The sequence below is a fragment of the Orcinus orca genome, chromosome 2 (genome assembly GCF_937001465.1).
Source record: "Orcinus orca chromosome 2, mOrcOrc1.1, whole genome shotgun sequence".
NCBI lineage: Eukaryota > Metazoa > Chordata > Mammalia > Artiodactyla > Delphinidae > Orcinus > Orcinus orca.
Window position 1 is genome coordinate 126267385 of NC_064560.1, and position 25197 is coordinate 126292581.

Below are 25197 nucleotides of genomic sequence, written 5' to 3' on the forward strand. Positions count from 1 at the left end.
GAATCCAACAACACATTAAAAGGATCATAAACCATGATCAAGTGAGGTTTATCCCAGGAATGCAAGGATTTTTCAGTATATGCAAATCGATCAATGTGATACACCATATTAACAAACTGAAGGATAAAAACGATATGATCATCTCAATAGGTGCAGAAAAGCTTTCAACAAAATTCAACACCTATTTATGATAAAAGCTCTCCACAAAGTAGGCATAGAGGGAACTTACCTCAACGTAACAAAGGCCATATATGACAAACCCACAGCCAACATCATCCTCAATGGTGAAAAACTGAAACCACTTCCTCTAAAATCAGGAACAAGACAAAGGTTGTCCACTCTCGCCACTATTATTCAAAATAGTTTTGGAAGTTTTAGCCACAGCAATCAGAAAAGAAAAAGAAATAAAAGGAATCCAAATCGGAAAAGAAGAAGTAAAGCTGTCACTGTTTGCAGATGACATGCTACTATACATAGAGAGTCCTAAAGATGATACCAGAAAACTACTAGAGCTTATAAATGAATCTGGTAAAGTAACAGGATACAAAAGTAATGCACAGAAATCTCTTGCATTCCTGTACACTAATGATGAAAAATCTGAAAGAGAAATTATGGAAACACTCCCATTTACTACTGCAATAAAAATAATAAAATACCTAGGAATAAACCTACTTAAAGAGACAAAAGACCTGTATGCAGAAAACTATAAGACACTGATGGAAGAAATTAAACAGATTTCTTCAGATGGAGAAACAGATAGACAGATATAACATGTTCTTCAATTGGAAGAAACAACATTGTGAAAATGACAATACTACCCAAAGCAATCTACAGATTCAATGCAATCCCTACCAAACTAACAATGGCATTTTTTTTTTACAGAACTAGAACAAAAAATTTTAAAATTGGCATGGAAACACAAAAGACCCTGAATAGGCAAAGCAATCTTGAGAAAGGAAAATGGATATGGAGGAATCAGGCTCCCTGACTTCAGACTATGCTACAAAGCTACAGTAATCAAGACAGTATGGTACTGGCTCAAAAACAGAAGTCTAGATCAGTAAAACAGGATAGAAAGCCCAGAGATAAACCCACGCACATATGATCACCTTATCTTTGATAAAGGAGGCAAGAATATACAATGGAGAAAACACAGCCTCTTCAATAAGTGGTGCTGGGAAAACTGGACAGCTACATGTAAAAGAATGAATTAGAACACTTTCTAACACCATACACAAAAATAATCTCAGAATGGATTTAAGACCTAAATGTAAGACCAGACACTATCAAACTCTTAGAGGAAAACATAGGCAGAACACTCCTTGACATAAATCACAGCAAGATCTTTTTTGACCCAACTCCTAGAGAAATGGAAATAAAACCAAAAATAAACAAATGGGACCTAATGAAACTTAAAAGCTTTTTCACAGCAAAGGAAATCATAAACAAGATAAAAAGATAACCCTCAGAATGGGAGAAAATATTTTGTTGCAAACGAAGCAACTGACAAACAATTAATCTCCAAAATATACAAGCAGCTCATGCAGCTCAATATCAAGGAAACAAACAACCCAATCCAAAACTGGGCAGAAGATCTAAATAGACATTTCTCCAAAGAAGATATATAGATTGCCAACAAATGCATGAAAAGATGCTCAACATCACTACTCATTAGAGAAATGTAAATCAAACTACAATGAGGTATCACCTCACACCGGTCAGAATGGCCATCATCAAAAATTCTACAAACAATAAATTTTAGAGAGGGTGTGGAGAAAAGGGAACCCTCTTGCACTGCTGGTGGGAATGTAAATTGATACAGCCACTATGGAGAACAGTATGGAGGTTCCTTAAAACCAGAACTATCATATGACCCAGCAATCCCACTACTGGGCATATACCCTGAGAAAACCGTAATTCAAAAAAAGCATGTACCACACTGTTCATTGAAACCCTGTTTACAATAGCCAGGACATGGAAGCAACCTAAATGTCCATGGACAGATGAATGAATAAAGAAGATGTGGCACATATATACAATGGAATATTACTCAGCCATAAAAAGAAACGAAATTGAGGTGTTTGTAGTGAGGTGGGTGGACATGGAGTCTGTCATACAGAGTGAAGTAATTCAGAAAGAGAAAAACAAATACCGTATGCTAACACATATATGTGGAATCTAAAAAAAAAGAAAAAAACGTTCTGATGAACTTAGGGGCAGGACAGGAATAAAGACGCAGATGTAGAGAATGGACTTGAGTACACAGGGAGGGGGAAGGGTAAGCTGGGACGAAGTGAGTGAGTAGCATTGACATCTATACACTACCAAATCTAGAATAGATAGCTAGTACGAAGTAGCTGCATCGCACGGGGAGATCACCTCGATGCTTTGTGCCCACCTAGAGGGGTGTGATAGGGAGGGTAGGGGGGAGATGCAAGAGGGAGGGTATATGGGGATATATGTATACATATAGCTGATTCACTTTGTTATACAGCAGAACCTAAGACAACATTGTAAAGCAATTATACTCCAATAAAGATGTTAAAAAACAAAAGTAAAAAGAAACCCATGTGTACATAGTCAATTAATTCATGAAAAAGAAGCCAAAAATATACTTTCAGGAAACGAAAGTCTCTTCAAGAAATGGTGTGAAGAAGAATGGAAAGCCCTATGCAAAAGAATGAAACTGGACACTTATCTTACACCATACACAAAAATCAACTCAAATTGGATTAGAGACTTGAACATAGACCTAACCCAATAAAACTCCTAGAAGAAAACATACAGAACAAATTCCTTGACATCAGTCTTGGCAATGATTTTTTGTATTTGACACCAAAAGCAAAGACAACAAAAGCAGTAATAAACAAGTGGGACTATATCAAACTGTGAGGCAAAAGAAACCAGGAACAAAATGAGAAGGCAATCTAGGGAATGGGAGAAAATATTTTCCAATTATATATCTGCTAAGTGGTTAATATCAAAATATATTAAAATATCATAAGATCAATAGAAAAACCAATCTGATTAAAAAATAGGCAGATCATCTGAATAAACATTTTCCCAAAGAAGCCATACAAATGGCCAATGGGTGAATTAGAAGATACTCAACATGACTAATAATCAGGGAAATGAAAATCAAAATGAAAATGAGGTATCACCTTACACCTGTCAGAATGGCTATTATCAAAAAGAAAAGGAAAAAACTGTTGGTAAGAATGTGAAAAAGAGGGAACCCTGTGAACTGTCAGTGGAAATGTAAATGAGTGCAGTGTCTATGGCAAACAGTATGGAGATGCCTCAAAAAAATTAAAACGAGCACTACTATACGATCCAGGATTTCCACTTCTGGGTAAATACCTGAAGGAAATAAAAGCACCATCTCAAAAAGATATCTCTTCATTGCAGCTCATGTACAATAGCCAAGACTTGGAAACAACCTAAGTGTCCATTGACAGATGAATGAACAAGGATAATGTCATCAAAAAAAAAAACAAACCCTGCCATTTACAACATGGATGAAACTAGAGGGCATAATGTTAAGTGAAGACAAAGTCAAATACTGTATGAAAATTAAAATTTAAAAAATACTGTATGAAATCACTTGTATGTGGAATCTAAAGCACAGGCACACACACAGACACACACACACAGACACACACACACATACACACACACACACACAGCAGAACTCATAGGTACAGAGAACAGATTGGCGATTGTCAGAATCAGTGGGGATGGGGGTGGGAGTCTGTGAAGGTGTTCAACAGGTACAAACTTCCAGGTAAAGATAAATTACTCCTGGGGATGCAATGTACAGCATGATGACTAGTTTAAAATTAAAAACAAAGATGTCACTATATGAATTCCTCTGGCTCTCAAAGTTCGTTTTGCTTTTTTTCTAGCAGTTTGAACAGTTTAATAACAAATTTGGAGTAGAATGTATATATGAGTAGAGTAGCTTTCACTTGAATGAAATATACAAGATTAAAATAAGATATAATGCCTGGATGGGAATGCATGGTCAGCATGAGAAAACAGTCATCAAGGCTGTCACAGGGAGGGACTAGGGAAGATCTGGGAACCCCAGTAGTGATTCTGTGCCCTCATATGATATGTGAATTTGGAATTCCCATAAAGGAATCAAGGAGAGTCTGAAGACAATCTACAACAGAATAACTCAGTTTTTCTCATTGGGGTTTCTTTATGAGGTGCTGAAACAAAAATAAAATGCTTGAAATTTGATCATTTGGCATAAACAACTTCATTAGATGAAATTTCAGGATAAAATGGAAAAGGATCTTCATTCCTTCAATGTCAAGAGAAGGAAATATTTTTATTTTGGAAAGCATTTATACTGTTAATAGTTTTTATATTTTCACTGATTAAACAGTATGTTATGAGAAGCTTTGTCTTCGTGACACTATAACAATAATTATAGAATTGCACCAAACAATATATGTGCACTCATGACAAACACATGGCTAAATATTTGGATTTAGAGGACCTGTGGAGCTTTGCTTCCTACAACTTCTAATAAGTTAAGCATAGAGTTACATCACAAGTGAATATGATTTTACTGCCACTACCATTTGTTATTCCAATACACAACTGGAGATATAACAGAAGTCAGAACCCTGTTTTGTTCTCATTTGTCTGAGTGATATTTGCTGTTGTGAAGTTACCAGTTCCCATGATTTGGCGGGTAAGTAGGAAGGAAGGGGGGTGATGGCTTCTGGCTTATCTTTTGTAGGGAAGTTGAGGATCAGTGAACATATTTCACCTTAGAATCGAAATTGGAGGCAAGAAAACAATCAGAAGAACATGAATGAATATTTGCAAACACAGCATGATTCATAATGAATTTGTTTCTGGTAAGCCCTTCAGATTCCATCACAGATTAATTTACTAAATTTGGAAATTTGAAGTAATAAATCTCCTTCCCATATGTCCTTCAATATTGATCACTGGACTGTCCTTTACTATATATAATCATTTATCATTAAACCACAAGGAAAGGGAGCACAATGTTTAAGGCAGGCCAAATCTCCCAACCTGGGTGTTATACACATGCAGACTTGATCCAGCCAGAAACTACATTTCAGAGACAGCTGCTATAGTGCAGCTGAGGGACCTTGCACCTTTACTGTCAGGAACTCAGAGCAGGGCCATTTCAACAAGGGGGAAATCCTGCCATTATGCTGCTCCCCAGACTGCTGTGGGCATTCATGGCTCTCCTCTGCTTAGCTACACATAATTGCAAACCAGGGCGTCAGCTGCCTGTCAGCACTCAGAGGTGAAATGGGACAGAGGAGTAGATGTCTCAACTAAACATACACTCTCACCCCTGCGTCACTCATGAATGAGTTATTTTGACCTTAAAGTCAAAGGACTAGCACTGTTTTAGAGACCTTGTCTGTACTTTCTTTTCTACTTGTCTATTTGCCTTCCGTTCTTTTATTTTAATTCTCCCGTTAAAACAATGAAACCAAATGGAAGATTGACAGCTACATTCCACAAGAACGTGTAACAGTATACAAAACGTCAGTTACCAACTTCTGTGGCATTGCCATGTACTGAGTGTTTACAGCCTGTAGATAACATGTTTTGTAGGAGTGCATTATAGCATTGTGTCACAGAAAGATCTGGCGTGCTTATCTTGACTTTATTTTACAAAGAGAAAAATAATCAGCTCCTCACAAGTGAGACTGAACACTTTGGACCAATGGGATAGAAAATGTGACATCAAGACAAGCATAGGACACACGATCTACTAAGTACAGTTCTACCTGGGGAGGCAACAGGACTGAGGATCCGGAATATCCTGATCTTCCTCAAAGTCTAATAAATAAGACTCAATGTCAGGTTTCAAAAGAATATATTATTCCTGCTATAATTTCATGAAAACATAAAAAACTGAATAGATTCTGAAAACCTGAGGGGCTGATTTTTTAACATTCCATGTTAAAGTAACTTTATTTAGTGAAAACTCTAAATAGAGCCCTAGAACCCGGTTAAAAAAAAGAGATACATTAATTATTTTGGATAATATTGCCTTTCACCAAGAAAGCTGAAAATCTGTGAGTTTTAAAAGAACTCCACTGATTCAGAATGGAGAAAAGTAAAGAGAGGCTAAATAAATGACCAGTAAGTAGATTACAAGAAGGGTGCATACCCTATACTAAATTCTATTTTAAATGGACCGGCAAAATTATTCTGCTGAATAATTATCAACACGTGTCAACCTGTTTAATCTGTAGTTCCCCTCAGCTCAAAACTTTAATACTAATTTTTCCATGCTCCTTTTCAGATACTGCCTAACAACTACCGTGGGAAGAAAACTCGACATAGTTTTGTGGTGAGCCAGACTTTTTCCCCATCTGTGCACTGACCACGTGGTCTATGAACATAACACCCTACTTCCTGTTTGGAGGAGTGACACAGAACCCAGGTACTATGTATATGTGCTCGAAACCCTCAAAGACACTGAACTCTCAGCTTGAGGCAGAACTGAAAACATATGTGCAGGGGAATTCTTGCCACATGGTGCTCTCCAGCCTGCCCTGGGTATTCCTGGCCTTCATCTTCTCTGGTAGGGATGGTTCCAAATATGGGTACAAATGTTCAGGTTGAAAGGACTGCACACAGGCACATGGTACTTCACATGGACTTGGGGAGGAAAGGAGGATTGGAGAAAAGAAAGCTTATCATGATTTCAATTTAGTTTTTCTTTGGGTCCTAAATTAGTCTAATTCCTACATTATTTTGTTCACTACTTCAGCTCTGTTTTCTGATTTTTTCCCACAGGATTTGGTGCAGCCCAGAAAGTTACTCAAGTCCAGGGAGTCATGTCCAGTCAGCTAGGGGAGGCGGTCACCTTGAGCTGTCAGTATAAAACAAGCTTGAGGTGGTACGATATTTTTTGGTATAAGCAGCTTCCCAGTGGAGAGATGACTTTCCTTATTCATCAGAGTTCTTCTGGCCAAAATGCAAAGAATGGCCGCTATTCTGTAAACTTTCAGGAAAGACGAAAATTCATCAGCCTCACCATTTCAGCCTTACTGGTGGAAGATTCTGCAAACTACTTCTGTGCTCTCTGGGAACTCACAGTGCTTGAAGTAATAGGAAAAGCCAAACAAAAACCCCAGAGCTCAATAAGAGAGAGCCCCCTTGCTGCGGGAGCCACGCTGAAAGGCACACCTGCAGATGCCAGACAAGAAATGGTAGTCCTGTGGTTGCTTAATCTGTGGTCTGGATCAGGAGATTTAATTCTAAATAAAATCGCCTGCTATCTCACTTGGGAACAGATGTCCAGAGTAACTTTCTACTAATACATACTCAGTCTTGAATTTTTGACTTTAAGTCCATCACACAGAACATGTGTAAAATTGTCTAAAGTTGAAAACTTGCTCCATGATAATTTAAAGTGGCACTTCCACCTAAAGACACTCACATCACAAACCTGGGTCTAGTTATCTGAAATGGTCATGAAAATCATTTCCTTAGTCCTTTCCTCTTAGACTTTGTGTCAGGGTATAATCAGAGAAGCAAATCACAAGTGATCTAGAATAAGAGGCTCACTGTAGAGAATAGAACTCAGGCAATAGCTAGAGCTGGTGGAGGGGTCTATACAAAGCTGTTATCTTTGCATCTGGTGTTGAGCCTGAATTCACTGTTAGTCAGTTAGAGTGTCATTTGGGAAGGAAAGTTGGATGTGGACAAAAGCATGGACAGACTCTGACATGTACGGATACTAGAACCCATGAGGACAATGGTACCCACAAAGACACACTAAAACTTGTCTGTCTCTCACCTCCTTCAGTCTCACAATGGTGGGTGACCTCAAGGAGAAGTGGGTGTCATTTGCCCTCATGCTACACGCATACTTGGTCCAAGACAAAGAGAAGATGAGGAGGAGATCGGGTGGGCAGTAGAGGAGTTGTGAGTCAACAATAAGATGAGCTAGTTCATCAGCAGCCACATGTGTGAGTTGCCCAGTTCCTGGAGCCCTGCACCAACCAGCAGAGCTTAAAAAATGTGGCTACTTCATGACAACTACCTTCTAAACCTTGCGCAAGTCTTTTTTGTGGCCAACCCTAACCCAGAACAATACAGGGAAGCAAATTCTGGGACATAGATATCCAGATAGTTGAGACACTACAAAGCTACTACAGTACCCTCTATGTCAACTAGTCACCCATCTATACCTCTTTTAACAACACAACTTTCAAATAAAGACAACAGCAAAACTATGCTTCCTGTTAATAAGATGCAGTTATTCCCCATTCAACCAAAACCAAGCTAACCCTCTCCCGAAGAGAGTACACCCAGTTAATTTATCCATTTTGGGGTGGTGTTCTTTCCTCTTATACCTCATTCACACTGTCCCATTGAATCCTGCATCTTAACCACTGAGATACAATGAGATATGAGATAAACTTATACTTGCACATCATATGTTACCACAGGCAGACAAGTAGGGGAGAGATTTAAAAATGGTTAATGTATACATAACCATATTCATATCAAAATGAAAACGAAATTGTCATAAGTATTATAGTTCTTGTTTCTGCAAATGACCACATGATTGTAGGTGGTATTTATAACTACCATTTCCATTACCCATTCCATAACCTATTTGCTCATAGCAAGTACCTTCACTCACTGCTCTACTTGACTTCCTAAAAAACAAGTTTCTTATTCAGGAGCAATGCTATGTGGAAAACCATAAAGATGAGTAAGGAATTCTGCAAGTCCACCACTGTGGTTTTGGCAGAAATTTGCAAGGCATTGAAGGCAAATCTACTTAAATATTTAAGTGGAAATAATCTTGCCAATACCCAGGGAAAATCGATATATTGTATTCTGGGAAATATCATTAAGAATGATGCCTGATTTGACATCAGAAGTCACCAAGTGAAAACATTTTTGAAGTGTTAAAACAAATAAATAAAACTTTGAAACTGGCTTCTTATGAACATGAAAGTATATTTTAAAATTGTCTTTGTTAAAAATCACTGCTAGTAGGGGGGAAGTCAAGGCACAGAATGGTAAACTGTATTTGCAATGCATATATCTGATAAAGACTCAAATGCAATATATATTAAAAGCTCATGTAAATCAATAAGAAAAGAGTTAGTAAGAATGGCAAAACCTTGGAGATCCAATTCATAAATATTATATCCAATAGCTAATAAATATACAAAATTATCATTATTCATCAGGGAATATTATTATTATTATTCATTAGGGAAATGAAAATAAAACCTCATCTGTGTCCTTTTAGCATCCTGAGTGAATCAGTTTGGCTAGGAGAATATGACCTAAGAAGAGAGGGAAAAATAATGACTGTCTCCAGGAAAATAAGTGCTTAAGTAAATTTCTTAGAAGCTCCCATCATTGAACTGATGTGGAGAAAACAACAAGCAGTAACAGAACACAGACCCGGACATTGAAGGAAAGGAAGGTTTTACTAGAAAAAAGAAAGTTGGTACTTATTGGGCTTACTATATGTCAGGCACTGTACTATGCATCTCAGATTCATTATCTAATTCAAATATCATAAACCCTATGAGATAGATTTTATTGTTCCAATTTTTTTAATTTTTGGGAAATGAGAAAGAACTTTCCTAACTGTGAATATCATCTCTAACTTTTATTGCCAGCCAGAGTGTAGCATTTATGGGGCTCCTAAAGAGCAAGGTTTGAACTATGGAGAAGCACTTGGCCCCAGCTCAGGGCGGCTGGATGTCTCAGTGATGGTGACATTACTGGTTTAAACAGGAACCTAAAGGGAACTAGGAAAGAAGATGCCAAACCTAGGCACAAATTGCCCCAGGATCAATAGATGAGGAAATCATCCGCTAATCAGTTAACAGTGCTGAATGCTTTAGCAAGTTCCTTATGCAATAGTGTGCTGGGAAGAATAAGGGGCCTCAGGGAAAGATATTATTCCTTAAACGCTCCAAGCATGTTTCTATATCAAGACCTGTGCTCCTTGCCTTTGTCCTCTCTATTGTGATTTTATGCCCCCAAATATCTACATGGTGAACCTCTGAATTCCTTCACGTCTTTACTCAAATGTCACCCCTTTGGGAATCTTTTATCTTTTATCTCTTTAATCTTTCTATTTTCCTTCCTTGAGAATCAGGCTCTAGCACACTGCATGCAGCAGGAAAGAAAGCTGAAGCACTGCCACCTGGTGTCCTGCTCAAATATTTTGTGATGCTTACACTGGCCTCGCTGCTGCCCTCTAGTGATATTGGGTAAAATTGTGGTGAAGCCTAGTCACAATAGAAGCTGCCATTGCTGAACCAGTCAGTAAACTTCCCAATGCAGAAATCAGGAGAGAGAGGATTCAGGAGAACTGGCTGGTTTTTTTCTTTTGCTAGCCAGATGTGAAAGTGATTGATTTCAAATGACATATACAACACATGAGATGATTCTGCCTGTAGAGTTATAGGCTACCTTGGAAAGAAAGCTCAGAATTGTTGTGCAAGTTTGGGGTTTCTTCTCTGGTAAGTATAACTGTGTCTACTGCTCTGTCCTTTCTTGTACTATAGCAATATCCTGAGAAGTGGGAGCAAGAGTCAATAATGGGAAAAAATAAACAATTGTAGCAAATACTGGGTGGTACACTCATTTCATATTATAATATGCCCACCCAATCTCTCAATATGACACCTTAATGAATTGACTTCTCATTAACAGTAAGAACATGATAGACCATGGATACTTATGATAACACATGAAATCTGCCAGGTAACCTGCTACATATATCTCAGAAAACTACTGAAATTTATCTTGGGCTAGATTCCTCTGCGATTTCAGATTCTGTCTCCCAATACCCCACCCCCCACCCCCGCAAGATTCTGCACATTGTCTGCAGCTGGTTGAGTGCCTAAGCTAGGAAAGGTATTGTGTTGGGTGATTTGAATGTGTGTTCTCACTTAATTCTTACTGGAACCCTTCAAGGTTGGGTCCATCCTACTTTAGGGAGACAGTGTAGCAAAGTGCTTGAGACCAAAGACTTGGGTTGTATTTCTAGATCTACCACTCGGTAGCTGAGTGATCTTCGGAAACTGACTTAATAATTTTTATGCTTCCATTTCCTCATATCTACCATGTGGATATTGACAGAATCTACCATGCAGGGTTCTTATGAGAAGTGAATGAGATGATGAATGCCAGTGCTGAGCCCAGCACCCCCAGAAAGATACTGGCTACTTGCAGAAAAGGGAATTGAACATGAGAGAGGTTCGATACCTTGTCTGGTGTTACAGAATAAGTGTCGGAGTGGAGCCCTCTCTCCATACCCTGTCTAGAGCAGATGCCTTCCCTCACCCCAAGAACAACTCTCTAGCTCAATACAATATTGTATTTTTTAAGTGCTTATCACTATCTATAATTATCTTTTAAAAAAAATCCATTTATTCAATTCTTCCTCCTCCTACCGCACTGTAGGCCTTTTATATCCTTTCACTACAGAATCCTCTATGAGTGAACAATACTTAGTGCAGGAGGCTCAATTTATATGTGTGTGTGTGTGTGTGTGTGTATAAAATAAATGTACAAAAGATAAAATTATTTCTAGAGTCCATGCTATTCAAACACTGATATAAATGCTTAAGCTGGACTAATCTTTGTGTTGTTTATCTAGAACTGTCAATATGTATATCCTGCAAGTCACTTCATCTGAGATTTAATTTATGCAATATATCTAGCAATCAATTGGCTTCTCCTCGATTTCAGGTAAGGTGGGTTGCTGTAGATTACAGGATTCTACCTTACTAGTTGCATGAATGTCAAGGCTGTTGGAGGTATGCCTGTCTTATTCTGGACACATACCTTCCAATATCCGGGTGAATTTTTCAATGGATCAGTATTTTCATCAGAAATACGCTTCACAGCAAGTAGGCTTTATGATGGTGTGGTCATACCCACACTATCCTAATCATCAAGTGGTCTGATCTGGAGGAAAAAAAAAAAAAGGAACTTTACTTGTACTAGTTTCTGTTTGTCTAGCAGTCCATTCCTAACCTCAGCCTTTGCACTTCTAAATTGGGAGACATTAATGAGGTTTTTCAGGATTTCCTTTATTAACCACAGTGGCATCTCTTTTCTTGGGAAGGAAAGTCAGAGGTTAGCCATTGAGATATCTTCCAATCCTGTTCCACTTTCCAGAACACTGTTTGAGTGTGTGGAAGGTACTGTTCCCTGAGTTTAGTACCTTCCCCATGCTCTTTCCTTTATTTATTTCAGTTGTTCACTGGAAAGAAGGTTATATAGTCAATTTACACTGCCAATTTTCCAGAAGTATATTTAGATTCTGAACAATCTTAATTACTGCTATCTTGTACTGTTAAATTTCCCCTGGATGTCTTTTTTTTTTTTTCCAGCTGTTTTTTAAGCTTACAGGGAACAGAGAGTATTGCTTTCATAATTTTCAGATCTCTTAAGGATATTCTGGGCACAAGATGACTGTTTAAACTAATATGCGTATGTTCAATCAAACTAGCATTATTCCTGGACTGTGACACGGGCAAGATAGAACATAATTCTTATTTACTTTTAAACAACGCTATTTGAGGTAAAATTGACATTCCACAAAATTCATCCATTTTGAATGTACAGTTCAGTGATTTTTGGTAAATTAGCTGACTTATGAAACCATTACAATAATCCAGGTTTAAACACTTTTATCACCACAAAAAGCTCCTTCATGCTCAATTATAGTTAATCCCTGTTCCGATACCTGGCCACAGGCAACCAGTGATCTACTTTATATCTCCATAGGTTCCTTTTCTGAACCTTTCATGTAAATGGAGTCATTCAGTACATTTAAGTTGTTCCATTTTTTGGCTAGTAGAAAGAAACCCAAAAAGCAGACTCCTGTTATTTTTAGAACGTATCTTCTCTACCATTTAAAACATTTACTAAGTATCACAAATGTAAGTGGCATGGCAGATTCCAAACACCATGGACTCCTTACCAGATAGATATGTGTTCTAATTATTACCAGGTGTTTGACCTGGAGTGAATTCCTCAATCTCTTTCAGCTTTAGTTTTCCTGTTGGTAAACTGGGAATGGTAGTAATTCTATTGTGTGATTTCTGTATTCGAATAACGTACATAAAGCAATAGATAATTTAGCACATTGTATGTGTGCACATTTATAATATGAGGATTTGAAAGTTTTAGAAATTTTGTTGAAACTTCATATAAAAGATTCCTAACCGAAGTGTTTTTCCTGCCACAAATTGCCATCCCAATCTCTCTCAAGTTGAATGATTGCAGTGCACGATGGGGCAGCCCACTTCTGAATGGTTGTCAGCTCTCTTTGTGCTGTGGACTCATGGGGGATGTCCTCACTGTTTGTGAAGTTGGTCTCAAGAAAGCAGTGTTTGAGCCCTCCTTTTGAGTGACAGGAAACTGAGTCTAGGTCAGAAATTGTTGGTGTGTTTCTAGGACTTGTATGGGGTCTTGCCTCTGATTGGCTGGGCAACCAGATGCAGAATCCTATTTTCTGAAGAAGAATATTCCTCTGCTGAGGATACTTGGGCAGGATAAATGGAGAGGAATCCTTTGCCAGCTCCATTGTTAATCCTGTGACTTCATCTTGGCCTTAAGTCCAGGGGCTGCTAAAGACATTCTGAACAGTATGTGGCAGTGATGGAGAAGGAGGGGGACGTAGTCACGTAACTCTAGGTTCTATCTGGGAACGTGTGAAGACAATGAATACTCTGTAGAGAGATCAGTGTATGTCTGACTCTGCCTTTCCGAACATAAATGAGCAGCATATTGAGTGTGGAACAGATTTCTCCATCTCTGCATGTTCAAGAAGGAGGGAGCACCAATTTCACCTGCAGTTACCCTTCCAGCTCTTTTTATGCTTTATACTGGTATAGATGGGAAGTTGGAAAAAGCCCTACGGACCTGTTTTAATGACTTTAAATGAGGATGAAAAGGAGGAAGGATAAGTAAGAATCACTTTGAATACTAAGGAGGGTTACAGCTGCATGTACATCAAGGATCCCAGGCTGAAGACTCAGCCACATCTCTCTGTGCCTGCACACAGTGCCCTTCAGCCTCTGCAGCCCATGCCCAAGCCTGTGCCTGGTGCTGCTCTGGTACCAGCATTGAGAAAGAGCCATGTGTGAGGTGGAAAAGGCAAATTCAATGAATTACAGTGTTTTCTATAACCAGGGGGAAATGCAATGATAGATAAACAAGAGTTCCAGTCACTGTAGCTCCGTCAACTAACGGGACTGTCATTACACATCACTCACCTCCATTCCCACCAGTATATTGGCCATATCATTGAATCACATTCTTAGCCTCCTCTTTTGCCATGATTCCAAGTGAATTAGATAGTTACTCAAACCTTTCTAAAATAATCTGATTAAAGTAGGGTAATATTCACCACTCGTTGCTATATCCTACTTCATTGAAGGCATGTTCTTCAACACAAAAAGAACAAAGAAGAGAAATGGGAAAAGCAAATAAGTTTTTATTGATTTCTCCTAGGTCTTCACAAAAAACTTTCTTAAAGATTTTGAAGTGAATATACCTTCTTTTCCGTAAGGGAGTTAACATCAGAGTTCCCTATAAGCTCACTCTCATGTAGCTCATTTCCAAGAGTATTAGCGTGTATTATGTGTTGACTATTCATGCTCTCTCACCCTTACTGTGCTAATCTTTAGCTGGAGGATATTTTCTATACTTGGCCTCACTGTGGACTTTGGACACGGCAATGTGACCAGCTTTGACCAATGGAATGTGAGTGGATAGGAAGTATGTTCTATCATAGCTACAACTAAATATATTCACATGGCATGTCTTCTTTTGTTTCTTCCCTGCACTTACCAGGTAGCGGTTGTCCTTTCAGCTTTTATCCATAATGTGAAGAAGACACAAGGTCCAGAATGGAGAGATAACTCATAGTAGCAGAACAGAATCGTCCTGTATCCAGGAGCAGAGCCTCAGAGTGCTGGGACTGCAGTTGACCCACAGCTAACATACCATGGACAACTCAGTAAACTTTGTTCTTCTGAGCCACTGACATTGTGAGGTTGTTTGTACTGAGCATTGCCCTAGTCAAAGTTGACTGATATATGAAGTCATATCAATTCTGTCTTCTAAATATTTCTCACATTCAACCACCTTTTTTTTTTTGTTTTTGCGCTATGCGGGCCTCTCACCGTTGTGGCCTCTCTCGTTGGGGAGCACAGGCTCCGGACGCGCAGGCTCACCGGCCATGGCTCACGGGTCCGGCCGCTCCGCGGCATCTTCCTGGACCGGGGCACGACCCGTGTCCCCTGCATCGGCTGGCGGACTCTCAACCACTGCGCCACCAGGGAAGCCCTAACCACCTCTTTTTACTTGCCTTGTTACTATCCTGGTCCAGGTGCTCATAACCTCTCACTGAGTTGGTTGGAATAACTTCTTAAATGTATCCCCTATCCATGAGCTCTTACTTCCCAAATCTATCCCTGAAGTTATCATTCTAAAATACACATCAGATTAGATTGCTCTTCTATTTCAGGACCTGCTATGGCTCCCCATGACCCAAAAGTAAAAGCCAAGGTTTATGTGGCCATCTACAGTATTACTTCCAGTAAGTGTTCATCTTCCTCCCCAGTATTACACCAAGATTTCTGAATATCAGCCATATCAAATGAACTCACTCTCATATTTTCTTCTTATAAATATTATTTCTTTCTCAAGTTGGCAAAATCCTATTCAATCTTCAGGACCCAGTAAATGTCACATTTACTTTTTAAAAGATTTGCCCTCTCCCTCTTTTAGTGTTCTGTACACAGTTTTGCAATAGCACATATCTACTATGCTAAGAATATTTTTTGGTTTTAATGCTTCACTTGTGCAAATTCCTCAAGGATAGGGGCCCATACATATTATTCTTTAATCCCAGCTGTTATTATTGTCCCTGACTTACAAGAACCATTCAGTAGACCTGCCTACAGCTTGACCACAGTTTACTTTTGACAAGTGCACTGATTAATGAGAGCTGGTTTCTGAAGCTGGCTTATATGAGTGGGTTGGAAACCTTCCACTACGGGAACACTTGAAGATACTTCTACTTCATTATATCCCTCAAGCCAACACATGGCTATGTTTCCCACTCTTACACCTGGTTCTTACTTAAACCATCATCCCAGGAGGACAATGTGTCCCCATCTAAGCATATGTATCAACACAGCCATACAGAAGTTTGTCTCCATATATTCGTGGTTTTTAACATCAATTGTAAATGAAATGGTGCGTGAAAATTCTGTATGTTTTTAAAACGTATCATTTCTATACTTTACGATATCTCCTTTGACTCTCTTTGCTCTTAGTACAGCTTACCCAGGACCTTTTGATGAGTCATGGTAGATGACCATAAAGACAACGCGTATCATTAAATGAATCTTCCTCAACCTTCTGCTTTCCACATGAAACATTCCTGCTTTTACACATATAATTCACTTTCCCTCCGCTAATAATAAAAAAGATATCTCTCTTTCTTTTAAATAGTGTGCCTCTGTCCAAACGCTTCACCCACTCCATTCACTTTGACTTCTCTGGCACCTCAGCCCACTGATCGTCCAAACTCTATGGTCTGGTTCTTCAGGACTTTCTTGCTACTGATTTCTTCCCATCATTTAAAATATTCAAGCATGCTCCTCTTTAAAAATATTTAATATTCCTCCAAACTCATACATGCCTCTCCTGTAACCAATCTATTTTTTCTCAGAAATATGAATGATCTCCTTATTATTAAATCCAAAAGATATTTTTTACCTCCTTCATCTAGACAAGTGTTTCTCAAATTCTAATGTGCGCAGGAATCTTATTAAAATGCAGATTCTGACTCAGGAAGTCTGGGTAGGGCCTGAGCTTCTGCATTCACAATAGCTCCCCAGTGATGCAGATGCTACTCACCTGCAGACCACATTCAGAGCAGCCACTTTCTGTAGTGCTTGCCACTCCTTTCGGAGACTTTTGTGTTCCTGGCAGGAAGGAGGTGAGGAAGGTTCACAAAAATTGTGAACTGCTCTTTCTTTCTCTATCTGACCAATAGAGGGAGCTGTTGTGTAAACTGGAAATGGTTTTTCTATATAAGATCAGAATAATCGCACAAAAACCTTCCTTCCCTACAGTTTAAGATATTCTAACACCACTTTTTGCACAATGACATGTAAAGCATCTCAGACGCCCGAGGCAGGCAGTCTTGTTAAGACAGCCTCTCTCCCAACACACCTTACAACGTCCATCAGAAGAAGAAATCTAAATCCTGTGTCATTCCTTCTCAACCTCACAGCAACCTGGGTTCAAGTCCACCAGTCATCAGACTTTTGTTTGTGGAGAATCTCCCAGAAAGGAGCTCACTGCCTCCTCACTGCTCTGCCATGACCCTGGTGTTCACCTTGATGCTTGAGGTGCTCCTGTTCTTGAGTGAGTACTGTTCCATTTTACTCTTGTCCACACATGGAACATTGCTTTGGACTGACTTTGAATAGAGACTTTTTGTTCTGGCTGAGTTCATTGATTCAGCATTGATGTTTCAGGAGGAGCCGGAGCCCAGTCGGTGACCCAGCCTGACGGCCACATCACTGTCTCTGAAGGAGCCCGTCTGGAGCTGAGGTGCAGCTACTCATCTTCTGTTTCGTCCTCTCTCTTCTGGTATGTGCAGTACCCCAATCAAGGACTCCAGCTTCTCCTGAAGTACACATCTGGAAACAGCCTTGTCTCAGGTATCAAAGGTTTTGAGGCTGAATTTAGGAGGAGTGAGAAGTCCTTCCACCTGAGGAAAACATCAGCCCATTGGAAAGACTCGGCCAAGTACTTCTGTGCTCTGAGTGACACAGTGACTAAGACTACAGTGGGAGCTGAACACAGCTCCCTGAACACTCCTGAGACTTAGTAGCTTAAAGACTCAGGGTCTCAGCCTATGTTATTTTCAGGATGTTGGCATGTTCTGTGAAGGCAAACAGTACAGAGAATACAGAATCCTGAAAGTGTCTGGTTCTCATGGGCATCTTAGATTTCTTTTCTCTTTCTTTATTCTTTTGTAAAGGAAAGACTATTGGTTTCTTAATTTCAGTGCTCTCAGTAGTCTTGAGGCTGGTGGGTGGTTTCTTGTCAGTGTCACCTGAGCAGGCTGTGCCTATACTATACTGTTTTCTTCAGAGTAAGTTTTTATGTCATAAAAAGAAAACCCAATCTTAATATTCTTTTCCAAAATATAGTTGACAATTCCAAGGTATTTGTTCTCACTTATTTAGTTTGGTTCAAACAAATGGGATTCTGGTTGGAATCACATTGGAAACTGACATTTTAGGATATTATGTTTTCCTACCCAAGAATATTATATGCCTCTTCATTTATTCAGGTCTTGTTTTAGTCCTTTAAAAGTAAATTTTGCTTGCTTGTTTCCAGAAAAGTTGGAAAAAATGAAATGAATCATTGAATAAGTGGAGAGTTGATGTCTAGTGTTCTGTGTCTGTTCCTCTCTCTGAACAGGGAAGAGAGCCAACAGAAAGTGGAGCAGCATCCCCAGTCCACAAGTGCCAGGAGGGAGAGGTTTCTATTTTTAACACAGTCACACACGCAGCAAGAGTGAGAGTTCCAACCATTAAGAAGAACATATCTCTGTGCAGGTCATAGGCTCAGACTCCACCTTCTGCTCTGTAATCATGGGGACCCCGCCCACGTTCAGTCTGTTCACAACCCCACAGAAGGAGGCACTCACTTTCACACAAAATGATGTTTCTCAGAATTCACACTTGAGGTTGTTCTGTTTCCCCCTTTCTGCACACTTCGTTAGGCAATATAAAAATATTTTACGAATGATGCTTGTACACAAAGAGCTTACTACCTAACAGTCATAGGAATATCTCTCTCATTAGATTTAAGCTTTATGAAGATACCAATTTTTTTTTTTTACCAATACGCATTCACTTAACAATGGTTGAAAGAATGAATGGCTGATAATATTTATACCCATATATACAGGCAAATTTATAGCCAATTGTTAGAATTTGTATGGAAACTAATTTCAGCTCCCTATAAGGAAAAATGAACAATTAGAGGCTTTTCAAAACAAAACAGACTGCTTTGAGGTGTAAAATATTCCTCACTACAGGAACTAGTCAAAGAAAAGTGGAATGTCCATTTTCCAGTGATTTGCAGAAACGATTACAAAACAATATGATTTTGCACCAAACTAAGAATTTTAAGTTTTAAATGAGGGAAAATACCGTGAAAGAACTGAACAACCAAAAAGCTTGTAAAAGTCACCACAGATTAAAAAAAAAAAATCACTTCCAAATTCATGGAAATTGGATTTTGAATTTTTACTTGACGCATGTGTAGGAATTTAAGTGAGGGCAATGGTAGGAGAACACATTCCAAGCAGGGTAAACTTATTAAGAGCAAAGATCAAGAAACAATAAGCAAGAAGAGTTTAGGAAATTAAAAGTTTTTAATATTACTGAAAGGGACAATTTTTATTGGATGGTACTGTGAGATAATATGAAATGTTAGCTTGAGGCAGTAGTTCATCCAAGAGGGCCACACACAGCTCAGAACTGGGTTTCTTTCCAGATAAAAATACAACTGTCATGAGATTACCTGTCTTTAGCATAAGCAACATTAAGGAATATCTTGAAATTGTTTTTTAGAATGAGCTATTAATCTAAATTTAAACTGGTAGATAATATCAAAGATTTACTTTTACAAGCACACTTCTAAATGTATAGAAAAACTGGATTTCCATAATGATTGATTCAATAAACAAATAAATTTCGTTTTCCCTGAGCAATTCTACCACCAACTAATCGCCATATTGCAGGAAAGGAAAAATCTAAACACTTTCCCAATGTGTTGCAGTTTTATGATCACTTTGCAGCATGAGTTTTGTTTAGACGTAGGGGGAGACTAATAGCTTCTCTGCCTTCCTTAACCTCCCGTAAAGGACAAACTTTTAAATCAAATAATACAGACCAAACAAATAAAAATAACTACATTCTGCTTTGCTTTGTACTTTGTTCTCTTCCTCATCTGGCTGCAAAAACCCTTGCATGATTTTCACTGAAAATAACTCCTGAATTCATGTGAGATTTTGCCCTCCTCAGTACTTGTACTGGTATAGTTTAGATATGTTCCCATCTAATTCCCTGCTCTTCAGCGTACTGAGTTGCCATAAGGATAAGCCAGGCAGATAGTCCTTCAACATTAAGGCTAATTTCTAACTTACCCCCACTGTGCCTTTTATCATCACAAACATGTTTGTTGTCTAATTTGGCTCACTCTTAGAAGAGCATGGTTTGATGTACTTAAAAAAGGATATTCCTTCAGGCAGCAATATACTAAATTTTTAGGGGTCTTATAGCTCCATTTTTCTATTAAATGGTGCAAGGTTGAGAATCAAGTAAGCACATAAAAAATAGAAAACAACACCGTAGTAAAACTAAAATTGTTATTCCACCGTTTGGTGATTTAGTTTATATCCACATCGTTCAGAAAGAGAGAGACTTTCTTCAAAAGTAGAAACTGAGAAGAGTGAGGAAGAGAAATTATTTTATTGAATAAAAGACTTTCTGTAACACTCAGTGATGGATGAAGTGAGAGATGTGGAAACTTCCAGTCAAAGTTTGTACATTTTATTTTCATCAAATGTCTATGATCCATTCCAGAAAAGCAACCCATATATTTAGAATAGTCCCACTCACCATTGTTTCATCAAGGAAAAGTTTTCTTGGTGCTGAATGTTGGGTAATGCTATATACTATATACAACTGAATGTTGGGTAATGCTATATTTGGGGTCTTGAATGGTGGACGAGACCAAGAACAATTTAAGAGAAAGGGAGGGTAAATAAGAATAGACCATGGACAGAGAAGATTTGTCCAAAAGAGACTATTCAAGATTTGCTTTAATCTATCATTACCATTGAAATTTGAAAGAGTTATTAGAATAGCCTCACAGACTCTCAAAACTAGAAACCATTGTAGAAAAGAGGGTAAGCACAAAGATGCAAGCCATGAACACATCTGCTTTGCAGACATATTCATTTAAGTGGATATCTGTGGTTTTCGAGTTTTTTTCTACACGGTAGAGCTGCCATATCATTGTGAGCTGTGGAAGTTAATCACTGGACCATTTTAGGGAACATCATTCACACCTTAGCCTAAAATATAGAGAAAGACAATGCAGAGATATGAAGAAAGACAGATCTGAGAGCATCATCAGAGCCTATATATCCAGCTCTGCCTGGAACGGCAAAAGTCAAAATACTCTCATTGGGAACAAGCCAGCATGAGTTGAGATTCTGTCATGTACAACAAATAGATCCATAATTAATACAGAAGAAGGGGGGGGGAGCCTTTTGGTTTTGTACTATTTTATGAGCTGAATTTATGGTGCTGAGAAGCATTTTTCAGTCAAAATAACTAGAGTTATGTAGATACAGATCATCACTGGTCTACCTTCATTATAGTAAATATGAACCAGGTTAATCCTATGTATGTTTTATGAAGTTCTGATGGGAAAAAATTAGAAAAATACTGAAAACATCCACAACTCTGCCACATAGACAAGCACTCATTATTTTTACTTTTTTCTATCTTTTTCACAATTTTGCACGTTGTTACATCATATTATAGAGACAATTTTATGTCCTTTTTATTAACACTCACTTTTGTCATTAAAACTACCTTGTATTCATACTCTGAATTGATTATTCTACTATTCTACACCATAGATATACCACACTTAACTTTATAATTTTCCTGTTTGGGGATATCTTGATTATTTATTTCCAGTTTTTCATCATTTTAAATAGCATTATGGTATACGCCTTTAAATAAAAATTTGAATTTGAATTTCTCATCATTTTATTAGAACAGCGTCCTAGACTGGAATTAGTGGTTCAGTGGGTAAAAACAGGTTATAGTCTTTTTGCTCCTTGTGTCTCGGGAATGGGGAGTTAGTGTTTAGTGCGGACAGAGTTTCAGTTTAGGAAGGTGAAAAATTCCGCAGATGGATGATGGTGGGAGCTGCACAACGATGTGAATGTACTTAGTGCCACTGAACTGTACAGTTAAATACGGTTAAAATAGTATGTTCTATATTATGTGACTTCTACCACAATAAAAAAACATTTCCAAAAAGTATTCTAAATGTATCATCTCTACTCCCTAACACCTTTCTTACTTGAACCCACTACAGTTAGATTTTCATCCCTACCATTCCGTTGAAATCACTCTTGCTGAGGTCATCAGTGAGTTTAAATTTTATTTATTTATTTATTTATTTATTTATTTATTTATGGCTCTGTTGGGTGTTCGTTTCTGTGCGAGGGCTTTCTCTAGTTGCAGCAAGTGGGGGCCACTCTTCATCGCGGTGCACGGGGCTCTCACTATCGCGGCCTCTCTTGTTGCGGAGCACAGGCTCCAGAGGCGCAGGCTCAGTAGCTGTGGCTCACGGGCCTAGTTGTTCTGCGGCATGTGGGATCCTGCCAGACCAGGGCTTGAACCCATATCGCCTGCAGTGGAAGGCGGATTCTCTACCACTGCGCCACCACAGGGAAGCCCACCAGTGAGTTTTATATCAACAAATCCAATGATGCATTACCATTCTTTATCTTTTGAGTGTCTCCGAAGAATGTGGCATTATGGCTACTCTCTCCCTGAAACACCATCTTTGCCTAGATTCTGGAACTCCACATTCTCCTGGTTTGCCTTCTTCCTTGCAAACCGCTCCTGCTCAGTCTCCTTTTCCTACATCTTCCTCCTCTTGCTGGTGTCTACATGTTGTGTTTTCTCAGAGCTCAGTCCTCAAACATTTATTCTCTTCAAATGATCTTGGAGGGGTTCAGCACATGCCACCCCAAAACAGGCCACTAGTATAAAAGCACTTAAGCCTAGCCACTTTGGGTCTTCATTTTTCTATGAGGACCCCCATATACATGTAAAAATTATTAAATAAAATCTCTATGCTTTTCTCCTGTTAACCTGTTGTATGTCAACTTACTTCTCAGGTCCAGATGGAGAACCTAAGAGGGAACAGGTAAAGCTTTAGCTCCCCTACACTCTCATCTAGGGATATGGCTTTAATTGCTATTTATACATTGATGACACACAAATTTACATTTTCATCCCAACCTTCTCTATTGAAAGCCAGGCTCATATATACTGTAATCTATGTAACATCTACACTGGATAACTAACTGGCATCTAACATATCCTTAACATAAGGGATGATTTCCCCCCATAGGTTCTTCCCTCACTCTTTTCCATCTCAAAAAAAAAATGGCAATATAATTCACCTTACCAGAAATCTAGGGACTCCTCCTTAATTCTTCTGTTTCTCCCATACCTCACATTGTCAAACAAACCTGGCACGTAAGATTTATCTTTTTCTCATAAATAGTTTGACTTTGTTTTTCAGTTCAAACAATGATGTTACACGATGGGTTTCAGTGACCACCAATTCATTTCTGAATTCTAAGATGACAGATAGATAGATAGATAGTCAGATAGATAGATAAGATTAAGGAATCTTGTCTCGAGGTTGCTGCCTAGTTAAAACACCTCCCTGTCTTGCAATATTTCTTGCCTAGCTGTTCAGGACTTTCCCTCAGAAGCCAGGAGCCAATGAACTGCTTACTTCTTTGGTACCTTGGAGACTTTAGACTCTGGAGCAATGTACCATAGTAAGATTCAGGATGGTGGAGGATTTTTAAGGGAAAGTTAAGAGTGGAAAGTGAAATGGGAAAGAGGCAGCATGATATCTGGATCACAAGCATGTTCTAAAGCAGTTTTAGGGAAAAAAATTCCAATACACAAACCCATACACACACACACGCACACACACACACACACACACGACTAGATTCCTTTAGACTTATCTATGCCTGCATAAACCTTGGCAAACCTTCATATAATTTCAAGCGTATAGGAATCTCAGTTTAAAGACTACTGGTCTAAAATGGGACAGGGAATTCCCTGGCAGTCCAGTGGTCAGGACTCTGCACTTCCACTGTAGGGGGCATGGGTTCAATTCCTAGTCAGGGAAATAGATCCCACATGCCTTGCAAGCACAGCCAAAAATAATACAATACAATACAAATAAAGAAAAAAAATTTTTTAAGTAAAATAAAATGGGACACTCTCACTAACACACTTGTCACAATATACTTACTGAGAACTCATTCCTCCCCACTGATTTGAGATACTGTCTTTAACATATACTAAATTTCCATATACAATTAGGCTTAATTATTGATTTGCTATTCCATTTAATTGACCTATCTGCTTAGTCTTAACTTGTACTTAAGAAGGTTCTTGGGCTTCCCTGGTGGTGCAGTGGTTGAGAGTCCGCCTGCCGATGCAGGGGACACGGGTTCGTGCCCCGGTCCGGGAAGATCCCACATGCCGCGGAGCAGCTGGGCCCGTGAGCCATGGCTGCTGAGCCTGCGCGTCCGGAGCCTGTGCCCCGCAACGGGAGAAGACACAACACTGAGAAGCCCGTGTACCGCAAAAAAAAAAAAAAAAAAAATCTATAACTAACACTATGTATACATTTTGTAATTTAATATATCCAAAAGAGATCCACAAGTTCAGCTACTTGAGTTAATTTTACTCCTGCTAATGATTGGTTTTAAAGGGAGTTTAGAGTAGCTATTGCATAACCAGCTTGGTATTTTTTCTTTTCAATATTTAAAGTAAGATTATTTTAAAAACATGTCAATTCAGAACTTTGTATGAGAGTGTCCAAAAGATCTGTTCCGGACATGAAGGCATTTTGAATAACAGAAGTACAATCATGGGATCCTTTAATTGAGAAGTGTAACAAAGTTGAATAATATGCGGAGAAATTAATATTTTATGATTAGTCAACTAACTGGTAGACAAAGTTTGAGTGGTTTAGATTGGAGAACAATTTGTACTGTATGTAGTACCATCAGATTTAAATGGAGATTCCGGAGCAAGATCTGAAGATGCTTCAACGAATTTAGCCAAGGCTGTAATTACTTAGAGACAAGGAGTATAAGTTTTGTTGAACTTTAAGGGGTAGGCCATGATAGGCAATGGGTCTTTGTTGTTTGCCATGTTGTTTAGTAATATCCTTAGGCATGGCTTTCCTTTTACATTCATACACAAAGAAAGGTTTATTACAATCAGTGGTGAA

General features: G+C 38.7%; 1 protein-coding gene and 1 gene segment (V, D, J or C); one reads left to right on the forward strand and one right to left on the reverse strand.

The window, feature by feature from the left end:
- SALL2 (spalt like transcription factor 2) overlaps positions 1–25197 on the reverse strand; it is a 915550-nt gene that overhangs the window by 454284 nt on the left and 436069 nt on the right.
- On the forward strand, positions 6511–7379 carry LOC125963590 (T cell receptor delta variable 1-like). The segment is given in 2 exon segments: positions 6511–6592; positions 6808–7379. Coding segments are annotated over 2 exon segments (573 nt in total).